At 33.2% G+C, this 18,846-nt stretch overlaps 1 protein-coding gene across 4 annotated transcripts in view; it reads right to left on the bottom strand.

The window, feature by feature from the left end:
* LOC145970754 (voltage-dependent L-type calcium channel subunit beta-2-like) overlaps nt 1–10,123 on the bottom strand; it is a 33,651-nt gene extending 23,528 nt beyond the window's left edge. The window contains exons 1-2 of one of the 4 annotated variants that reach the window (XM_083097676.1): nt 9,844–10,123; nt 8,450–8,779 (exon numbers count right to left, since the gene is read on the bottom strand). In XM_083097676.1, coding sequence (XP_082953802.1) covers nt 8,450–8,503 — 54 coding nt within the window. In that variant the 5' untranslated portion in view covers nt 8,504–8,779; nt 9,844–10,123. Of the gene's footprint in view, nt 1–1,531; nt 2,046–5,698; nt 6,292–8,449; nt 8,780–9,843 lie in introns of those variants that run through there. The other 3 variants (XM_083097680.1, XM_083097677.1, XM_083097678.1) reach the window with 3 other exon arrangements.
* Nucleotides 10,124–18,846: the final 8,723 nt, after the last annotated feature.

Raw genomic sequence — 18,846 nt, 5'->3', positions numbered from 1 at the left:
GTATAAATATATACTTCTAATTTAACATAGATATAATTATGATAGAATTTTAAATTTATCAGCTTAATTTCTTGAAATAATTGAAATTTTAATTAAAATTATTTGGAATAATTTAATTTTAGTTGAGAACTACAATTTTCTAGTAGTATTTATTTTTTCATTTATTTTTATTTCGAGCACATAAGTGACTGCAATGTATATATTTGTTTTGATTGCTTATTGAATCTGTGTGTGTGTGTGTTTATTCGATCTTTTCAAATCATATAAATAGACATTTGATGCTTCTTGTTATTTTGTGGAAAATGTCATGCAATGATCGCGAACTCTTCTGATAACTGATACTTTGAAAATTTTTTAAAAGCTTGCTACGTTTTCATTACTAAACAATGTCAGTTATCAGAAGAGCTTGTGATTATTGCATGACATTTTCCACAAAAAAAAAACAAGAAACTTCAATAATATCTATTTATATGATTTGAAACAACCGAGTAAATACTAGTTCAATAAACAATCAAAACAATCATGTTAAATATGTGCATTTCAGTCACTTATGTATTCAACATAAAAATAAATAAAAAATAATTACCTGTAATTAGAATTATAACTCATATAAAATTAAATTCCAAATATCAATTAAAATTTCAATTATTTCGAAACAAAGTTGATCAATTTAAAATTCTATCATAATTATATATAAAAATATTAATAATATTTAATAATATTAATAATACTACTAAAATGATGTTTACTATATATTTATCGATAAAACAAATTGTAAACTGTCAATCAAAATGAGATTGATTTAGAGTCCAATACTGGAGACTTTTGTACAGAATCTCAGTAGTAATGTCTTGGAAAATGTATAAAATGAGAAAAATATCAAGGACACAAAATCTGCAGTTCAAGGTCAATAAAGCATACCGTCCAAGCACGAAGCTCATGTTAAAAGAAAAGTTGACTTCGATCAAGCGCGCGATTGGCGTAAATTATTGCTGCAATGATGGCACGGATGATTGCTTTTGCTTTACGCCACGTTGCCTAATACGGACCTTAAACGATATGTTGTAGAAAATCCTATACGTCTACGAAGTGGCGCGTCTTTGATGTGATCGAACGTTTTTTCTTGCGCCTCCTTGCTCAAAGTGCGATTCCGATATAATCAGTTATTTTTATACGGAAACCTCTTTCACAATATGTAGACTCCTTTGTGTTTAATTACAATTATTTTTTGATAAGAAAAATAAAAAGGTAAACAATTTTGTATAAATATATTCTTGTTTATTACAGCTTGCGAAACGTGATCGGGGGGAAAAAGAAATGACCAACAATAAGATGAGAACAAATTTTAAAGAAAGATAAATTATATCGAAACAGTAAAACAAAATTCGTTATTAATGACAGATAAATAATGACGTTTAACGATGATGTTTGATTGATAACATTTTGTCAAAAAATAATAAAACATTTTCGATACTTTTTATGTTTGTTGAGTAAATGGAAGTTAAAGAAATTCGTGGTTCTCCTAATATACCTGGGTAAATAGCTTGTTGTAGCCAGAATTGTGTTGATTGTACCCGATCATCGCCGGGAATCATCACCATGGATGCCAGGGTTGTTGTTCTGATGGTGCTTAATCTGCCTTCGCCCCAATTCGGAGCCGAAATTTATCGGGTTGATACTCTAAGAGCTCTCGTTTAGTCCATGCTACCGCATGACTATTTTCATTCTCGTTAAAATGCTTGGTCTCTATGTTGCACAGATATTCGAGCTTGTGCCGCTACGCCATGTTGAATGGCGCAGTGGCACAGGATTTCAGAGAGCTTTCCTCAGACACGTGGTATCTCAATCATCTTTTTTCGTTTTCGTTTGCAAGCCATCCAAACATAAATTTTGATCTATTTTTGTGCAATCATTATCATCATCATTCCACGATGACAGGTTACGGTGCGTTTCGCGTTCATAGCGAATAATTAGGTCCGATTCAAAATATTAATTTCTTTAATATAGTAATCTGCAAGATACAGTAGAACTTCGATTTGAATCGACTGCAAAAAAGCACGTCATTGAAAAAGATAATTCTATAAAAAATTGTATGCGTATAAATTATATTGGACGAACGCAGTAATTTATTAATCTAATTGTGTATTAAATTTAGCACAATATTGATTTTCATGAACTAAATACACAGAATTGCGAAGTTTTAGGTTCTGTTAGTTACAAAAAGCAGAGTAGATGAATCTGATAGGTTTTCTGACGTTGAAAACAAATCTGGCTGCAGAATTTTTCCAGCACGTCAGATTTTTGAGTAAAATTTATGGTTAAATAATGCAAAAAATCCTTAAAATTTCAAGATGACGGATGTCATATGGCTCTGCCACATTGATGCTTAAAATTTTCTTTAACGTAAATTTTCCTATAACTTCATACTTAAATATCTCAGCGAAAAAAATCGTGCGACAATCGAAAATGGATTTGAAAGGTGAAGACTAGTACTATATGATGCCATTGACAGAAATTTCAAAAAATTAGGTTTCCCAAAATAAATTCATGAAATTGGCCGAATTAGCCATTTTTGAATTATTTGGTTAGATTCGTTTTTAGCATCAAAAAATCTGTCAGATCCACCTACTCTGCTTTTTGCAACTGACCCTCGTAGGCTTGTGATATCGTCGTGCTATTTTAAGAATGTATATAATATTATTTATATCATTATTTATATCATCATTATATAATATTATACAATTAAAATAAAAATAAAGATAGAAAAATAGAATGAAATTGAACCATTTCCTAAATCTATTCGTTCCATAATTGACCTGATTAAATTTGCGTGTATAAAAATATAAAGGAACTACGAAGAAGTTAATACCACTCCCTAAAATTGTCTGCCCCACATTGCCGAAAATGTACATGTAAGCACGAAGCATCAATAAATTATAAAGCAACGATACGAGATAAAGGATAAAAATATCTCATACGTCAACGCTGGTAATAATGAATAATGGATTCTACCACTAGCTTTTACACACATTTAGAACTAGATATTCTAGAGAATATAGAAGGTCCTAATTTTCTAATTATATATATACTCTCTGATAAATTGTAATTATTATCGAAAATTATACTTGCAACATTCTGCATTAAAGAGAAAAATTAAAGGTAACTGACGATAGAATAATCTTTATCAATTTCGTACGATCTTTATAAGGATTGATAAAACCATTACGTCTACTAAAATAATATCACATTACTAGCAGGCTTTCAATCATGAAATGCACGTAACAAATTTTCAATCCGCCACTTTCTGATTCATGACTCGATTGATATAAAGTTACGTTACTTGCACGCGATCTGTTCCACTAATCATTTGAAATATTCACCGCAATCACAGTTGATTGGAAATTTCATTGGCTATGCAATCCGATAATTCTATTAGATGTGACATGCGAGCATTGTGCTAATATAAATGTCGCAATGGATTTTATATAACGATCTCATTAGAATGTATTTTATTCTCCGCTCTCTTGTAAGAACCGTTTTCTTTCACTACAAAATATATTAAAGACATTGATAATGTACTGCTAGAAATGAAAAAGTAGAGTGTAAAAATTTCCAATCAACTAGAATATCTTTCATATTTTGTTTTTATACATATACTGCATATATTGTTTCCTTTGCTATATAATTCAAATTTAAATTTTCTTCCCTATAAAAATAATAAATAACTAAAAGCAACTTTTGAATAATCCTTTCATTTATTGAAAATAAAAACCATTAGTAATTAAGAGAAAACGCTTTTATTCATGGAAACTTATGATTTTGTAAATTTATTTGTCTGTTTTACTTTTTAAAGATTATGAATCGCCGAATTTTAGAACAATCGTGATAAGAATAAAGATTCCTTTTTCCATATCATATCGGTAACTTCTAATTAATTGAAAATCAGTAGTTCTATTTTATCTGACTCGTACGTCTATAGCTTTAACGACAAAACTTTTCTATTGATTATCCCCGTTATTAAAGAATTCTTGAATTAGAAAAGATCGGAAGTCACTATCGATAATCCTACTTATGTAAATTGAGTATGTTTACAAGCGTCGGATGCAATCTACGTTTTTCCAAAATCAATTTATTGGAAAATTTCGATCAATGCGATCAAAGGAAAACTATGCGCAATTAACGTTTGCTATAAGTAATAAAGAAGACAAACAATTTTCAAATTTCGCATTAATCAATAATCATTCAATATAATTTTCTAATCTTCTCTTAAAATTTTGCAAATCATAAAAATAAATTTTTCTTTATAATGTAAAAAATAAATTTTTTAAACAGAATTAAAGCACAAAATTTTTTTATAATGCAAAATTTTCCTGCCTTTAAAAATATTATAGAATTTAATATGTAAGATTAAAATTGAAGTTCTATTTAAGTAATTTGTAGTCGAGAAATAAATAATATGTAATATTCTTACGGTATTTAAAAAATTTTTTTTCTACCCGACATATGAAGTGCAGTAAAGTATATTGCAGAGCTAGGAATTTAATTCCCACTAGTAATATTCCAAAGGGAGAGACTCTCATTTACCTAACCTGTTCCGTCTCTGAAAAAAAGGGAAACTAAAAATGCTGATACGCGGTAAGAATGAAAAAGTAGAAATTGGACTAGAATACCAAAGTGAATTGAAATAGAGTAGAAAAGAATTACATGTCGACACGCAATTCCCTGATCACCTCATCTATCTGGATAATTAATTAATTCATTGCAGATATAACTTCACAAATAAGCTCGTTATTGGCCTCGGTAATCAATCGAAAGTACAGCAATTCGAAGAAACGCGAAATCGACTCTTGAATTATCAATTTCATTTCTGGATAATCGATATTGTTGACCCTTTTCAACGGAGAGATTACTTCGAACCTCGTTGCCTGAATTATCGAAATTTTGATATGCATTCAAAATTAAAATATCTAAGTAGCAAATTAATATGTGATTAATAAGAATCTTATAGTCAAGAAAAAAAATGAAATATGAGAGTAAAAGTTTTTTGTAAACATCAGAGAAGTTTGTTCTTTGTAAAAAAAAAACCTTGAAAAATATCGCAGAACTTATAAAGTCATTTTCATCAGCATGAGTGGTTTTAAAAGTATTAAATGCATGATGCATTATATATTTAATATAGATATCTCTTTTTCATAAAATTAATCTTTAATTAAACAAATAGGGGCAAATAATAATCTTTACGTTTGCTCATCTAATTCTTAGCTTTCTTTTATTGATGAACATTGCGCGAAATAGATCAGAATCAATAGGTCAGAATCAATCACAAAAAATCAATTAGCTTTTTCTATCATACTTTTACAGACTCATCCTTTCTGCAAAAGGATAATTCTCAAAAATAATTCCAAAAAGCGTCAATAAGTCAAGAAGTGTTAACAATATTGTATACATTCCTAATTATACCATAAATTGAATTCATTCGATAAATTAAAATTCTTCTTCGTAACCCATGCCAAAGCCGCTAAACCGATGGTACACCGCAGAATCGTGACGCCCGGAAGGAGGTCAACGACATCATGCAACCTCGAGTGCAGTTTCCACGTTCCAGCTCGCTAGTCGATCGACAAATAGCTTCGGCCGGTCTTACCAATTTTTCCCTACAAAAAACCTGCGTTCGTCCTATTATTCTCATCCACCGTACCTTTTTTCTCTTTCTCTCTCTCTCTTTTATACTAAAAAAAATCTCCTTCCAAGCACCAAATTATTCACGCTTTCATCTTGGAAACTTTCTTTTTCTCAACATGAGAGAGCATCTTGCTTTAGAGGTACCGAACGCCTTCCGTTTTCCCCACGTGCGTCACGTTTCTCCGACATAATCACTCGAAAATCCCACAGAGTATGCTCGAAAGATCGATATATCGATGTAGCGGCGATATCGAGGAAAAAAATCTGCTTTCAAGAGTCCTCTCGATCACGTTGTAATCGTCTCCGGGACGATCGTGATTCGCGTAGCGTCACGCATGTCCGCGATATGCGAGCTCTCACCACTACAAACTTTCACCCCTGCAAGCCCGCACAGGTGCAACGGTGAATGCACGGCCCGTAAGAGCGATTTGGCCGGCGGTGTCTCTGCGCGCACTGACACGACATGATCCTGGCAAATCACTGGCTGGGTCACCGTTACTCTGGCAATAGTGCCGTTTTCTGACTCGTCCGTATGCGGGCGCCACTGCGATGGTCGGTGGACGACACCCCCGTGACTATATCGATCCGAGGGGTGTTTCATTCCCGGCTCCTCTCCACCGCGTCCTCCTCTGCAAACCACCCGGAGCATGCGACCTGCACGACAACGGCAGGCCACTGCTCCCTGACGGCAACGTGTCCTATCAACCACTCGGTGTACACGTATATTCAGATACAACCGCCCGATCATGGGGAGAGGGCAGCGAAATTGTCGAAGAACTATGGGGATACAATTGCAAGAGACAAGCGAAAGTTATATAATATATATGAAGAAAATATGCAATTTTCTATTTTTTTTTTCCGAATATGTAAACATGTGGTGATTTTTTAACCTTTGCATATAAATTATTTTTATTGAAAATATTATTTTTTTTACTTAAATTAATTAAATTACTTTAAACATTAGTAAGTAATTATATAAGTCAATGAAAATGTGAACTATAATGTAAATCAGATTTATACTGCGTATAATTGCTGGATGATATAATTTTGAATTCCTTTTTATATAAAAAAGTATATGTGTATTTAGTATAAATATGAAATTTGCGCTGATAGAGTATATAAACATCATTGTAATGAGAATAACAGAATTCTCTTATCCAGGTCGATCCTAATATGTTGTCCTAATAAGTTGATTGCTTTTATCGTTAGCAATACAGTAAAATGAGACAACGCTGATTTCGTTTTAAATTCAGTCCACTTTTATTTACGATATGATTGTGTGAGTGTCCCATATGTCATAAATATAAGTAGAATCGCAGATAAAAAAAGTTGCCATTTTTACTTCAGGAGTACTGATTCAAAGCATTTTTTACATGTATTGCATATATGTATTGCTTATTATATTATTATTTGGCCATGATATATTATTTTATGTTATGATTTTTAAAAACAAATTTCGAATAAATATTATCGTTTCTATTATAAACTTTGGAAAATCAAATAAATTTTAAATAATAATTATTTTCGCCTTTTTATATATTGTTTATATATATTGTTTTTATGTTATTTATTTTATATTTTATATTTTTATTAAACTGTGTGATAAATAATTCTGTGATAACTTTGCCAAATAATAACAATAATTTTGATTGATTAAACTAAATTAAATAGAATTTATTAATGACAAGGTAATACAAAGGACTTAGTTATTTTCTGCAATTAGTTTCATCTTGAAATCTAGGTCACTTATGTAGGTCACGCAGGGTGCGTGCGCGTATCGTCTTCCACTCTTTCAATCTGTCACCTTTAGGTTCTGCAGTTTAAAATTGTAGTTTCTAAAGATTAAATATTACTTTATATTTCTTTATCATTATCTTTTATTAATTTAATAAATCTTTTATTAATTTATTCAAAGTTGGCTCTTTTGAGATCTTTATATATATATATATATATATATATATATATATATATATATATATTTACAAATTTTGATAAATTTAAAAATATTGAGTTCTATAGATTTATTATGTTATAAGAAGAGATATGTGAATGTATACAAAATCATTCGAATATTTTGCAGATACATCAAGTCAGAAATGTGAAAACTCTGGAATACGCTGTAGATATATAGAGATACCAGCTTCGATCTCAAGATCGCATCTCATAAATAAATGATTGGTGAACTATACGAGCATGACGGCAGCTTCTTTCATCGCGGTCACGTGGCGCAAAAATAAAATTTAAGAGCATTGTGCTCGTAAAGACAGAATGCGCATGCTCGAGATATATTATATAGTAGATTGCGGACGCAGATGATCGAATTGAAACTCGCTTTTATAAGCATATCTATTTTACAAGCGAATTTGTAAACCAATCTTACGAATAAGACATTTCGTCAATTGAAATATTATTATGAGTATGAAATAAAATACATTTTAGACAATATCGATCTGTTTCACATACATACACATCTCTTTTCTCTCCATATATATTTTATTATTATATAAAACCTTTAAACAGATATATTTATTAATGAGCTCAGCGATGTAGTAAATATTCCGGTCTCGATATTTTCGAGATGCAAGAAATCTGTCGCAGCCAAGGCGTTTGGCAGTTATTGCCAGGATTCTTAGTGGCCGAAGGACATAGTTATTATTTCGGTAAAGATTTTCGTTGCAACGGATCTATGACTGGTTATATTTTCGCAATTTGTCAGAGTTTTGTTAATTTATAACAAATGACATTATTTGGAAATGTTTGGATTTACCCTTCTTCCGAAAGATTTGTAGTCCCGCTTCACTGCCCGCCGTAGATGTGCCATATCGGAAAACGGAAGTTGATGTACGGAAGAGCAAGATAAATCAAAGATGATGCTCGTTGACACTGAGAATAGCAAATGGATCTAACGTCGATCAGTTCAGTTTTCGTCAGCTTTGCAAATCCGTCAACTTCCGGCTCGAAATATGTCGAGTTCTGGTTCGAAGCCACATTTATTACGTTCTACTGTTCTATTTTCTTTTAATCCGTCCGGCACAAATACACAGCATGCACATGTTTCACACGGAAAAGGAGCATCGAAACATTCAATTCATATATTCTAGAGTAAAGATTAAAAAAAACATACTATCACTTTTTGCAATGATCGAAAGCAGTTTCTGCAATTGTTGATTGCAGGTTTATCGTTTACTAGAATTGTTTACTGAATCCATAAATTTATTATGCATATATATATCAACAAAAGCTTGTGTATTCAAAATTGTAATAATATTTGCTTTTTTTTTATAAAATATATAAACAATTATTTTTATTTCTTTTTTCCTATATGATTTACATATGGCATATAATATTTTAAGCTCACATATAATATGATTTAGATAGATCCTGAGATAATCAGATTTCCTTTATTCTGCACCAAGTGCTAATTTTGACATTTAAAGATGATCCTGATTTTTACATTTTGATTTGATGTAAATTAACCAATTATATATTGTCTCACATGGCGCAATTATCCACATTTAATGATTTTATTGAATGATATTAACAAAAATTTGACAAAATAGATAATATCAAATATTACTATATCTTGTGAAAATTTGGAACTGCTGTTTCATCGTCCGATCTTTGGATCAATGCCGACAAGTTAATGTAACAGTCCGTGACGTCTTTAAGAGTATATCAGACGCATAAATCTCTAGCCCTGACCTTGACTCATCAGTATAATTTTTAGCATCAGGGATGAGATACGTTAAATGAAACAAATTTCATGATTATTATTGAAAAATTTTTCAAATAGTTCAATCAATTTTGGACATTTAATTGTATGAAACACAATATAATGTAAGATTAAATTAAATTAAGATGAGATATTATATATATATAGTTACATATGTAGTTATGTGTTCCAAATTATCTACTACATTATATTATTATATTATTATTAAATTATTATTATTATTATATATATATTTTTACATCAAATTTATTTAAAAATTATTTTGCTAAACAAGGCACTTAAAATTAAAAAGTATGCTTTTATAACAATTATCTCTCGGTTTCTAATTCTTAAAGAAGCTTGACCGTAAAATTAGTACGATCCAGTAAACAATCGCAAGAAACGTTAACTCTAACAAACGCGGTGATTAATCACCACGTTTCACACACCTGCAACCGGTTCGATTAATGTTCCTATCAATAAACCATAAAAACTTCACTATATTAACACCAAATCGATCACTTTGCTATCAAGCTGTGACGAATACAAAAGTCACGTGTTCGTTTCCCAAAGGGTTCTAGAACCCTGATCGCGAGACAACGAATTCAAATTATCGCATCGATGGAGAATCGGTTCGCTATTTTTAACAGAAGTTTTCTTTCCAAGTTACAAATCTATTGATGAATGAGGATTTCTAGGATTCGATGCGAGACGAGCTCGGTGTGGATGTGCTGGTGATACTGGTGAGTCGAGGAGCTTTTGGAACGCACCGCGACCTCCTCTGCTATAAATAAAACGGCGGCCGCCACATCGAAAAGTCTGCCAGCGAGACGTTTAGCGTCGATTCATCGTAAATTTCTTCGTAAAATTCGCAAATCGGAAAATTTTCCGAGTGACGAAAGTTAGTTGGAATAGATCGCGTCGATGTCCTCGAATTTATCGATTCACATGCCAAATGACGCTGATCAGCTTCTCTTTATTCAGAATCTTTTCCGTGCAAAATATCGACTTATAGACCGATTCAAAGAATCAACACTCACAATTCTTGCAAATCCTGTTTAATAATTTTATTTCTTTAGATATTTGTGAATGTGAACGTATTCCGACAAGTTCCGGGCATCGGAATATCAATTTGTTTCAAGCTTTGCTGAAAATTCCCAACAAATCTATTTTTAGAAGTTACATAGCTTGTTTTAGAGTTTTATTATTATTTTTGTCAAAAAAGTGAAATCTAAAACTCACATTTCCTAAAATTGTTTTAAATGATTTATTGTTAGCTGATTTATATATAACTGGCATTATTGGTTAATTTATATAGATATTTATACGTTTTGAATTATTTATAATTTATAAATTTTAATTTAATAAATTTTGTTCATGTACAAGTTTTAATAAATTTTATTAATATATTTTTTATTATATTTTTTTTATGTTTATTTATTATATTTTTGTATTATATTTTTTATTATATTATTAAAAGATATACCTATTAATGATTAAATAGTTATAGCTTTTTTCATTTTTAATGTTTTGAAATTGTAACTTGATGTATATATTATTTTGAAATATTATTTTAAAATATGATCTTAGATGGATAAATATAAAAAATTTTTAAGATAACAACGTACTAACAGTTAATAGTGTATGAAATGTAATCCAATCGTTATTCTTGTACTAAAAACGATGTAGAACCTTCTGTTTTATCGACGAACAGCAATACATAATATTCTCTTGAAACAGAGCTTTTCAGTGTATATGCCATAGATGTCCATACTATGGTTTTACAGCAGTTTAAATCAATATAAATTATTTACGTCAATAATAAATAAAATGTCTCATTATAAAGTGATTTTTAATGTAATTTTTTTAAATGAATCCAATTAGCAAAATAATATAATCGAATTACATTAATTTATTGTAAAGTAAGACTAAACTTTTAAACTAAGAAGAAAACAAATAATCTTCTTTTAATTATTCTCAAGATGCAAAACCTTTGTGATTAATAGAAGGGACAAGTTTTGCATTTTTTAAAACCAGTCAAGAAAGATTGTCATCGTTTATGCATGCAGTTCTATAAAGTCAGATGAAGGATAGCAATAGGAAACAGCTTCGTTAGTATTGTAAATTCGATACAATTTAAAAATACTGTTTTTTTTTATCGCGTATGCTTATTGAACCTGTCTCGTAAATAATAATTTCCTCTTTTCCTCATTTAAACCGCAAAGGAATCGTCTAGTTTTTCTTTCCGAGAAAACTTTGGATCTGTTTCAAAGAGGAGATCTGCTTCTGCACCGTGTTGTTTGAATAATGGGCGCTGTCGTCATGCAGGATGTCTCTCTTTAGGAAGAATCGATGTCGCGCTAAATATACAGAGGCAAAAGTCTTTGCTTAACAACCGAATGAACGGCCGCGCGTTCCTCTTAAGCGCGCTGTTACGTTTTCCCGCTTTAATTATTCAGCGCCTCGGCATTTCCGCTGGTATTTTCGTAGTCGTACACCAGCCTCATCGTGCGCGCACATTAAGCAAGACGCCGGGTATTATAGCGATAAGATTTACTGGTAACGCGGCGTCGTACTACACGAGCACGTCGGAATGTTCACGGCAAGTACCTGAGAAGATACCGTCGAGCAAGTGTAGGCAAAATGGACTCGCATTCCTCTTTATTATCAAACTTATACTTTAGCGTTCCTTCTATTTGCAGACGCAGATAAATTGCCTGAAAAAGATTTCAAACGAGAGAGACAGAGCTATACTTTTGATTTAAAATATAAATTCGATGTAATTAATATTTATTTTCAATATAATTAATAGTTGCCTATTAATAAGGCGAGAAAAAATGTTCAATTTCAAAAACTCGCGAATAGACATTTGACTACTGAATTTTTTGAATTTCTTTTTTATCATGGATCTCGTATCTAAGATTTATGAGTCCGAGGGAAAAAAGTCTGGGACTAATGAGCTTGTTCGTCTTCTCGCTGCACATGCTATTTGATCGCATGGCGAGCGTGCACCTGCTTCCCCGCTTCTTTCGCTTTTGCATCATCGTCGTCGTCGTCGTCGCTTCCGGAAATGTAGGCCGCTTTGACAAGTCGCTCGCGAGAGGACGGATTTAGAATCCTGTTTAGCCCTCCAACGCGCGTTTCGCACGTGCTTGTAAGCTCGTATTCTTTTCGAGTTTTTCCAAGACAAACGTACGCTTCGCACTTTCGTGACGCCCGCAGCTGCAGCAACACGCGTTAAGCGCCGCGCGAGAAAAAGGTCGAGCTGCAAATTGTTCTCTATTACCGCAAATTAGCGGACGATCACTATCGAGAACCTGGAATTATTTCTTTTATAATACTGACGGCTGCGTGTCTCTCTGGCGGCCGACAATGCGCGAATGACTCTGAGTTTTCTAGACCAAGGGAAATATATCTAACTCAATATCTATCTGTCCCACATTTGAGTTCTTATTGCTTAAAATTATAGGAATTAACGTACGTAAGGAATGATGCTTGTGACGATAAATTTCACTTGTTGTGTACCACAATTGCCGTATCTAGCTTCTTAATCTCCGCCCGAATGCAGCTTTAACGATAATCTACGATTGCCTTTGAAAGATTAAATCATAAAATAGAGGAATCAAAGAACGCGATGTCTTGTCTGCAACTTTTGTTTTATAATCGTTTTATAGCTAGAAAATACTGTGATATTTATAGTTCCATTTTTTGACATAAAGAAGAAATCAAATAAGCCAATGGTGAAGCGAAGAGTAAACTCATTCTTATGGTGAACCCAAGTAACGTAAAGTGCTAAGATCGCCGTAGGGCGGTGTATAGACGGCAGATGGTGGACACCTGAGTACTCCATGAAAATTTCGGCAGAGAGCCGATAAGATCGAGGGAATCTTCTTGGTATATTATGGGTTCAAAGAAAGATAGAAAGAGAGAGAGAGAAAGCCACACCATTATTACTTTACTTATGGTTCGGTCAAAGGATACACCGCGCGTAGAGAGGCGAATTAGACGCGCCTCGATATGATGGCCTTGAACCGACAACGAAGACGATGACATAGATAATCATGAAGGCGAATTAGATCCAATCGAACGATTAAGGACGATCGACGACTGCTCGAGGACTCGGTTACCTCGGAGATAGAGTAACTCGAGTCGGCAATACTCGACAAAATTGTAATCGGAGATGATCAGAACTCGATTATCGTTTCAAGCACGATGGTGAAATTAAAGGAGAGCTTGTCGTGTTTGCGGGAGGATCAGAAATGCATTGTGATGTAAATGAAACGACACGAGAGGACGCACGTTAATATTAAATTGCGCTGTGACTTCCATCGAGGAAATATTTCATATTCCATTCGTATTTCATATTCAGTACATAAAGCTAGAAAAATATGTGGAAAAGAGTTGGAGTATATTTTATACATGCGTTCAGAAAATTTGGAAAAGTAAATTAAAAGCTTGACAAATATGAGTAAAATAATCGCAGATGTCGATGCATCGAAATCAAATGGAGCTATTGTAATTATCCAATACTCCAGAAATAACTCATGATTTCATCAAGTAAATTTATGACTTCGATCAAAAGATAATATTCCAATTTTCTTCTTGGTTCATAGTCCTCACACCAAGCAGTTTAAATTCTTCTCGTAGTTTTAAAAATCTTGCTACAATATAAGATAAATGATCATGTTCTTCCAATATCCGTAACATATTATCACGAATGAGGAAATGATAGAAGTCAATTATTCATGATCACAGATCTCACGCCGTAGTTCGCTACGAGAGAAGTTATCTAGATAATTTCTCTTCCTCGCTAAGGCCCAATTTGTAGGTCACTGTTCATGCTATCGATGTATGGAGCCATGGTTTCGGCGTGGCATTGCCGTGGATAATGAAACTCGTGGAATCGAGGAAAGGTGAATGTGAACCCAATAATTACGTTGGTCGTTGCTTTAGGCGCAAGGTATGCCGGCCTGTTTAAAAGCGACGTGTGCACGCTCTTAGAAAAAAACGTGCCGTACATTAGCAGCTTTTTTTCTCCTTCTCTCTCTCATGATTCACCATTTACACGGCTCTAATAACATAATTTCGACAAAATAAGCGCGTGCATCAATTTCTGAAAAATCGTCCAATTCTTTTGCGACTTTCCTCGAAAAAGTTTGGCGATTTTTGCGAATTTTTAACATCATCAAATGAAGCGCAAAGCATTTTAAATCAATTTCCCTAAAATTATTATGCTAAACATGCAATTGAAAGGCTTTTCTTCAACTCTTTAAAAGAAGGAAATGCATGGGAACTAACATATAGTTAATATTACGCAACTGTAACATTACGATATGGAATTGAAAGAATCGTTTAGTTAAAGAGAGTGAAAATATCAAGACGGTTCATGCGTTTTACACGCCGCATTTATGCGCCAGTCGGCACTCCTCAGGTATACGCATGAAAGGTACATACGTGTAGTAGGATACCGTCCAGCTTTCTCTTTTTATAGCCCTCTAAGCACCGATCCCGCCTCCATGCGAGCTTCACACAAAAGCGAAGTCGTGAACCGCTGCTGCACGTATTGCGTACGTGCGTGGGTGTATAACGTTGACGCACTAATGCGACGCACACATAAATGTTTAGGTACAACCTCTGCTAGGATATTCGAAGATACGGACTCTCCTAAGAGGTTTGCCTGAATGTACCACGTTGATTAGATCTAAAAATATCGTCGACTAAGAAGTAGATTGTTTCTTAAATAAAATCTACCTGATTACTTTTTTTAATGTAGATATAAAAAATAATAGAATTAATAACTGTTGCTTTTATGCCGATTGATATTGGTAGCAGTAGATGCAAGTCAATAATTTTGTTTAAAAAATATCAATTAAAATTTATCAGTTATTAAAAAATTTATAATTGTGACCCTCGATAATACTTCAAAGATTTATTTCGTTTAATTCGAGAGAAGAGAATCTTTTTATATTTCATTAATTTAGCTTTAGACTCCAATCACCGAAGTTTTCACCGTGGAACACAAATCAGCACCTAAATTACACTAGTTGTCTAAGTTACCTAAGTTACGAATAGCACCGGTATATAATGATAAGTAGCAACTATTTCACTGGTCCTGACAGTATAATTAGGCAATGTTTCTATAACTTAAATGCTTACTTAATCAAATTTCGTTATTTTTGAAATAGTTCCTTCGTTTAAAACGCAATATTAAAGATTATATGGAAAATTACATAAAGGAACAAGTAATGGCAACGTTTCCCTTTTAACTTTCTTGGCATCCATAAAAAAAAGCATGACGCCCAATAATAATATTATTACCGGCACATCGAGCCTAAAAGCCACGTATGCGAAAAGCCATTCGGATATTCGGGATTCGTTCGATATCCGTTACTGTAAGCGATGCGAGAGTACTCGGACACGCGCACGATACAAATTACTCCGGTAACCGCCCCGGGTGTTTACAGTCATTGACACGTAAGTGCTCTACACGTGCCCGATCCGCTGCGTGTACGCATATATACGTACACGACGATTGCGTACATACATGTGTATGTACATACATGGGGCAGTTGCCGTTAGTACTCGCGTTGCGCAAGCGAAAACTTCGACTGTAATGCCTTTTAGGTTTTCCTTTTATCTCCTAGACGTTTCACTTCATATTCTCTATGATTAAAAATTCCCTTGATTAGAAAGTCAGTTCGAGAAAACGTCATTTGTTGCTCCAGATCATTTTGAATTTTTTCGTTTGTGATTAAAATTATGCGTAAAATTGTTTACCGACTTGTTGTAATAAAAAAGAGACATTGATCGAGCATATTTAAATTATTATTATGGCATCAGCTCAACATTTCATGAACGTCAATAAGGTGAAAAAATTTGTTTACGACGAGCAGTAAGAATATTAGCGCTGCTAATATTGCGCGTGTGCGATTATACGATAATAACATTTGCACTACTCATTCTTTTTTATAGCGATAGTATTTTTTACGAGTGAAGATTAATTTACATTATCTCGAAACGTATGCAAATCAAGTTCAAAAACACGACGCAAGACTTAAGTATATAGCGAAAAATATTTAATAAAAGATACGTCTCTCCTCATGACGCATACATAGACATACACATGATGTAATGGCATTAAAATATTTCTCTCTTTTGATTATTAATTGTGAAATTAAACAACTTCAAAATTTTTAAACTCTTTCCTTGAGTACAGATTTATTTTTATGAATCTTGATTGCTCGTCCACATTAACTATGCGACAACGTTATTTTCTACGTTTATTTCGCCGATCGACCGTAAATTCATTCGTATAGCGTGCGCAAATACGCGAATCAACCTTTAATAATAATTTAATCGAACGTCGCGTCCGCCTCTCGCGCACAAACGAACCTTGTTTGTCTGTCCGCCGTCATTATGCGCAACCTAATTACCGGCCAATGATTTCATGGAACGCCATTCGAAATCCAATTGACGAGATGTCCGCGCGATTGCCGATTCACCGACGAATTAAACGGTCGCGTTGCCGATCTCGCCTAGCATTTACATATTTAATGCCAAGGACTTGTTTTGAATTATGCTTGAAATGTGGGCAACGCCTACGGGTATGTTTTACATATTTTCTCGTAAAATTCAATCCGCCAAGTATAACTAAATAGACGAATCTAACAGTATTTTTCTGGAAAGTAGACACATACTCTGCTAAAATTTCGCGCTTCATGTTTCAGATGATTAATCGTTCAATATAATAATTTAATAATTAAGAGTAACTTTTTCATTTTGATGCAAGAAACATAAATTTTCATTACATTAAATTGCAGAATGCAATTAACAATATAAAGTTGCCGTGATTGAATGGGAGATCAACGACTTGAAAATCCTTGAGTGTATCATAAAAACATCGCACACGCGATGATACTAGTCAATGACGCCGGCAAAATCATTCTATCGTTAAGAATGATTAGGCGTTTTATCGATTCTATTTACAGGTTGACGAGCGTCAATCGATCTGTCCAACAATGCGGTTCGACTCTATCGTTTGTCAACAGAGCTGTCTCGATAACGTGACAGCTTCATTGGACAGACGCGAAATTTGTTAGATTTATTTTCGATAGCTGTTCATTACACGAGAAATCTGAAACAAAAGTTTCAGAGACAATTTGTTGCTTCGAATGCGTTGTAAAAATAGAAAAAGAATAGAATTTTCTTCTTATAATTAACTATTTTCTGAAACTTTTGTTAAAGAAAGAACCATCTGTATTCGCGGTGAAATCTATCGGTAATACATTGCGCGACAATGATTAGATACTTTCCACCTACTTACATCAGGTATGGAATACGTCGAGTATACGAGATACAACTTTCACGAGACGAATTACAGATACAGAGGTTGAGTGTGCCACCATATACAGAAAGTAAAAAATCGTTAACTTCTTCCTGGCATTTTTTCTTCTGGCATAAACTGCTCTACTTCTAAAGAATATAATTAATTATTATTGTATCAAATACATATGTGATGTATTATATATGTCATACGTGTTTCTTTTAAAGAAAAATTTTAATATTGTTAGATAAACACGAAATGGTTGTCATCGCTAAAGCAAAAAGATTTCGTATCATGCTATGTGTAAAATTATTATAAATATTTTGCACTCCAAAAAAATACTTATATTACCAATACATTTTTAATCTTTTAAATTATGAAATTTTTAAATAATTAGAAAGAAATATATCTAATTTCTAGTATACTTTTAAATAATTAGGAAGAAATAGTATATATACATATTATAATTTTATTATATAAAACAAATTGAAAAAAATGGCATTCCATTTTTCCGAAGAAAGAAAATACATATTTATATTCACGATGCAGTGCGCTACTTTTGATTTTAATGTATTCTATTTGGTCTTTGTAAATTGTAATATACACGAAATTACATTATGCGTTGCGCGTGTCGAGCAAGCTTACTGAATTACTCGGAAATATAAAGATGTATCAGGCCGCGTCATGAAGGTAACATTGGCGCGACGATGGACCGCCCATGTGCGATACAACATCAAGGTGGATAATAAATCTGTTGAGTCGCGCACAGAGAGATGATGCAAAGCATGTATAACTGCATCGGGTGGACTATGTACGTCGCAATCGCTGAGGTTTAATGGTCGCTTTGGAGAAAGCTTTAAGCGAGAACCAAACTCGGTGCCGTTTCCGTTGGTAAACGCGACGCTGCATCTCATCAAAATTACCGTGAATTACCCGTTACATGCGTTTAGATTTGTAAACGAGCGCGTTGCTCTACCTTTCAGATCTGAACATGATGATAAAGTGCGAAGAGAAACTGCAAATTATTCGCTCGTTTGCGAGGAATTAACGCGGCAAAACGTCAAACGTCAGAACGACTAAATGATTATGCGTTAATTTACAGGAGTCCTTTTTGATAAAGAGATGTTGC

The sequence above is a fragment of the Camponotus vicinus genome, unplaced genomic scaffold, assembly GCF_025532165.1.
Source record: "Camponotus vicinus isolate PSW18456_S1 unplaced genomic scaffold, iyCamVici1.0 SCAF_4, whole genome shotgun sequence".
Lineage (NCBI taxonomy): Eukaryota > Metazoa > Arthropoda > Insecta > Hymenoptera > Formicidae > Camponotus > Camponotus vicinus.
Note: the sequence above shows the minus strand (reverse complement) of the source record. Positions and strands in the feature narration are given on the sequence as shown.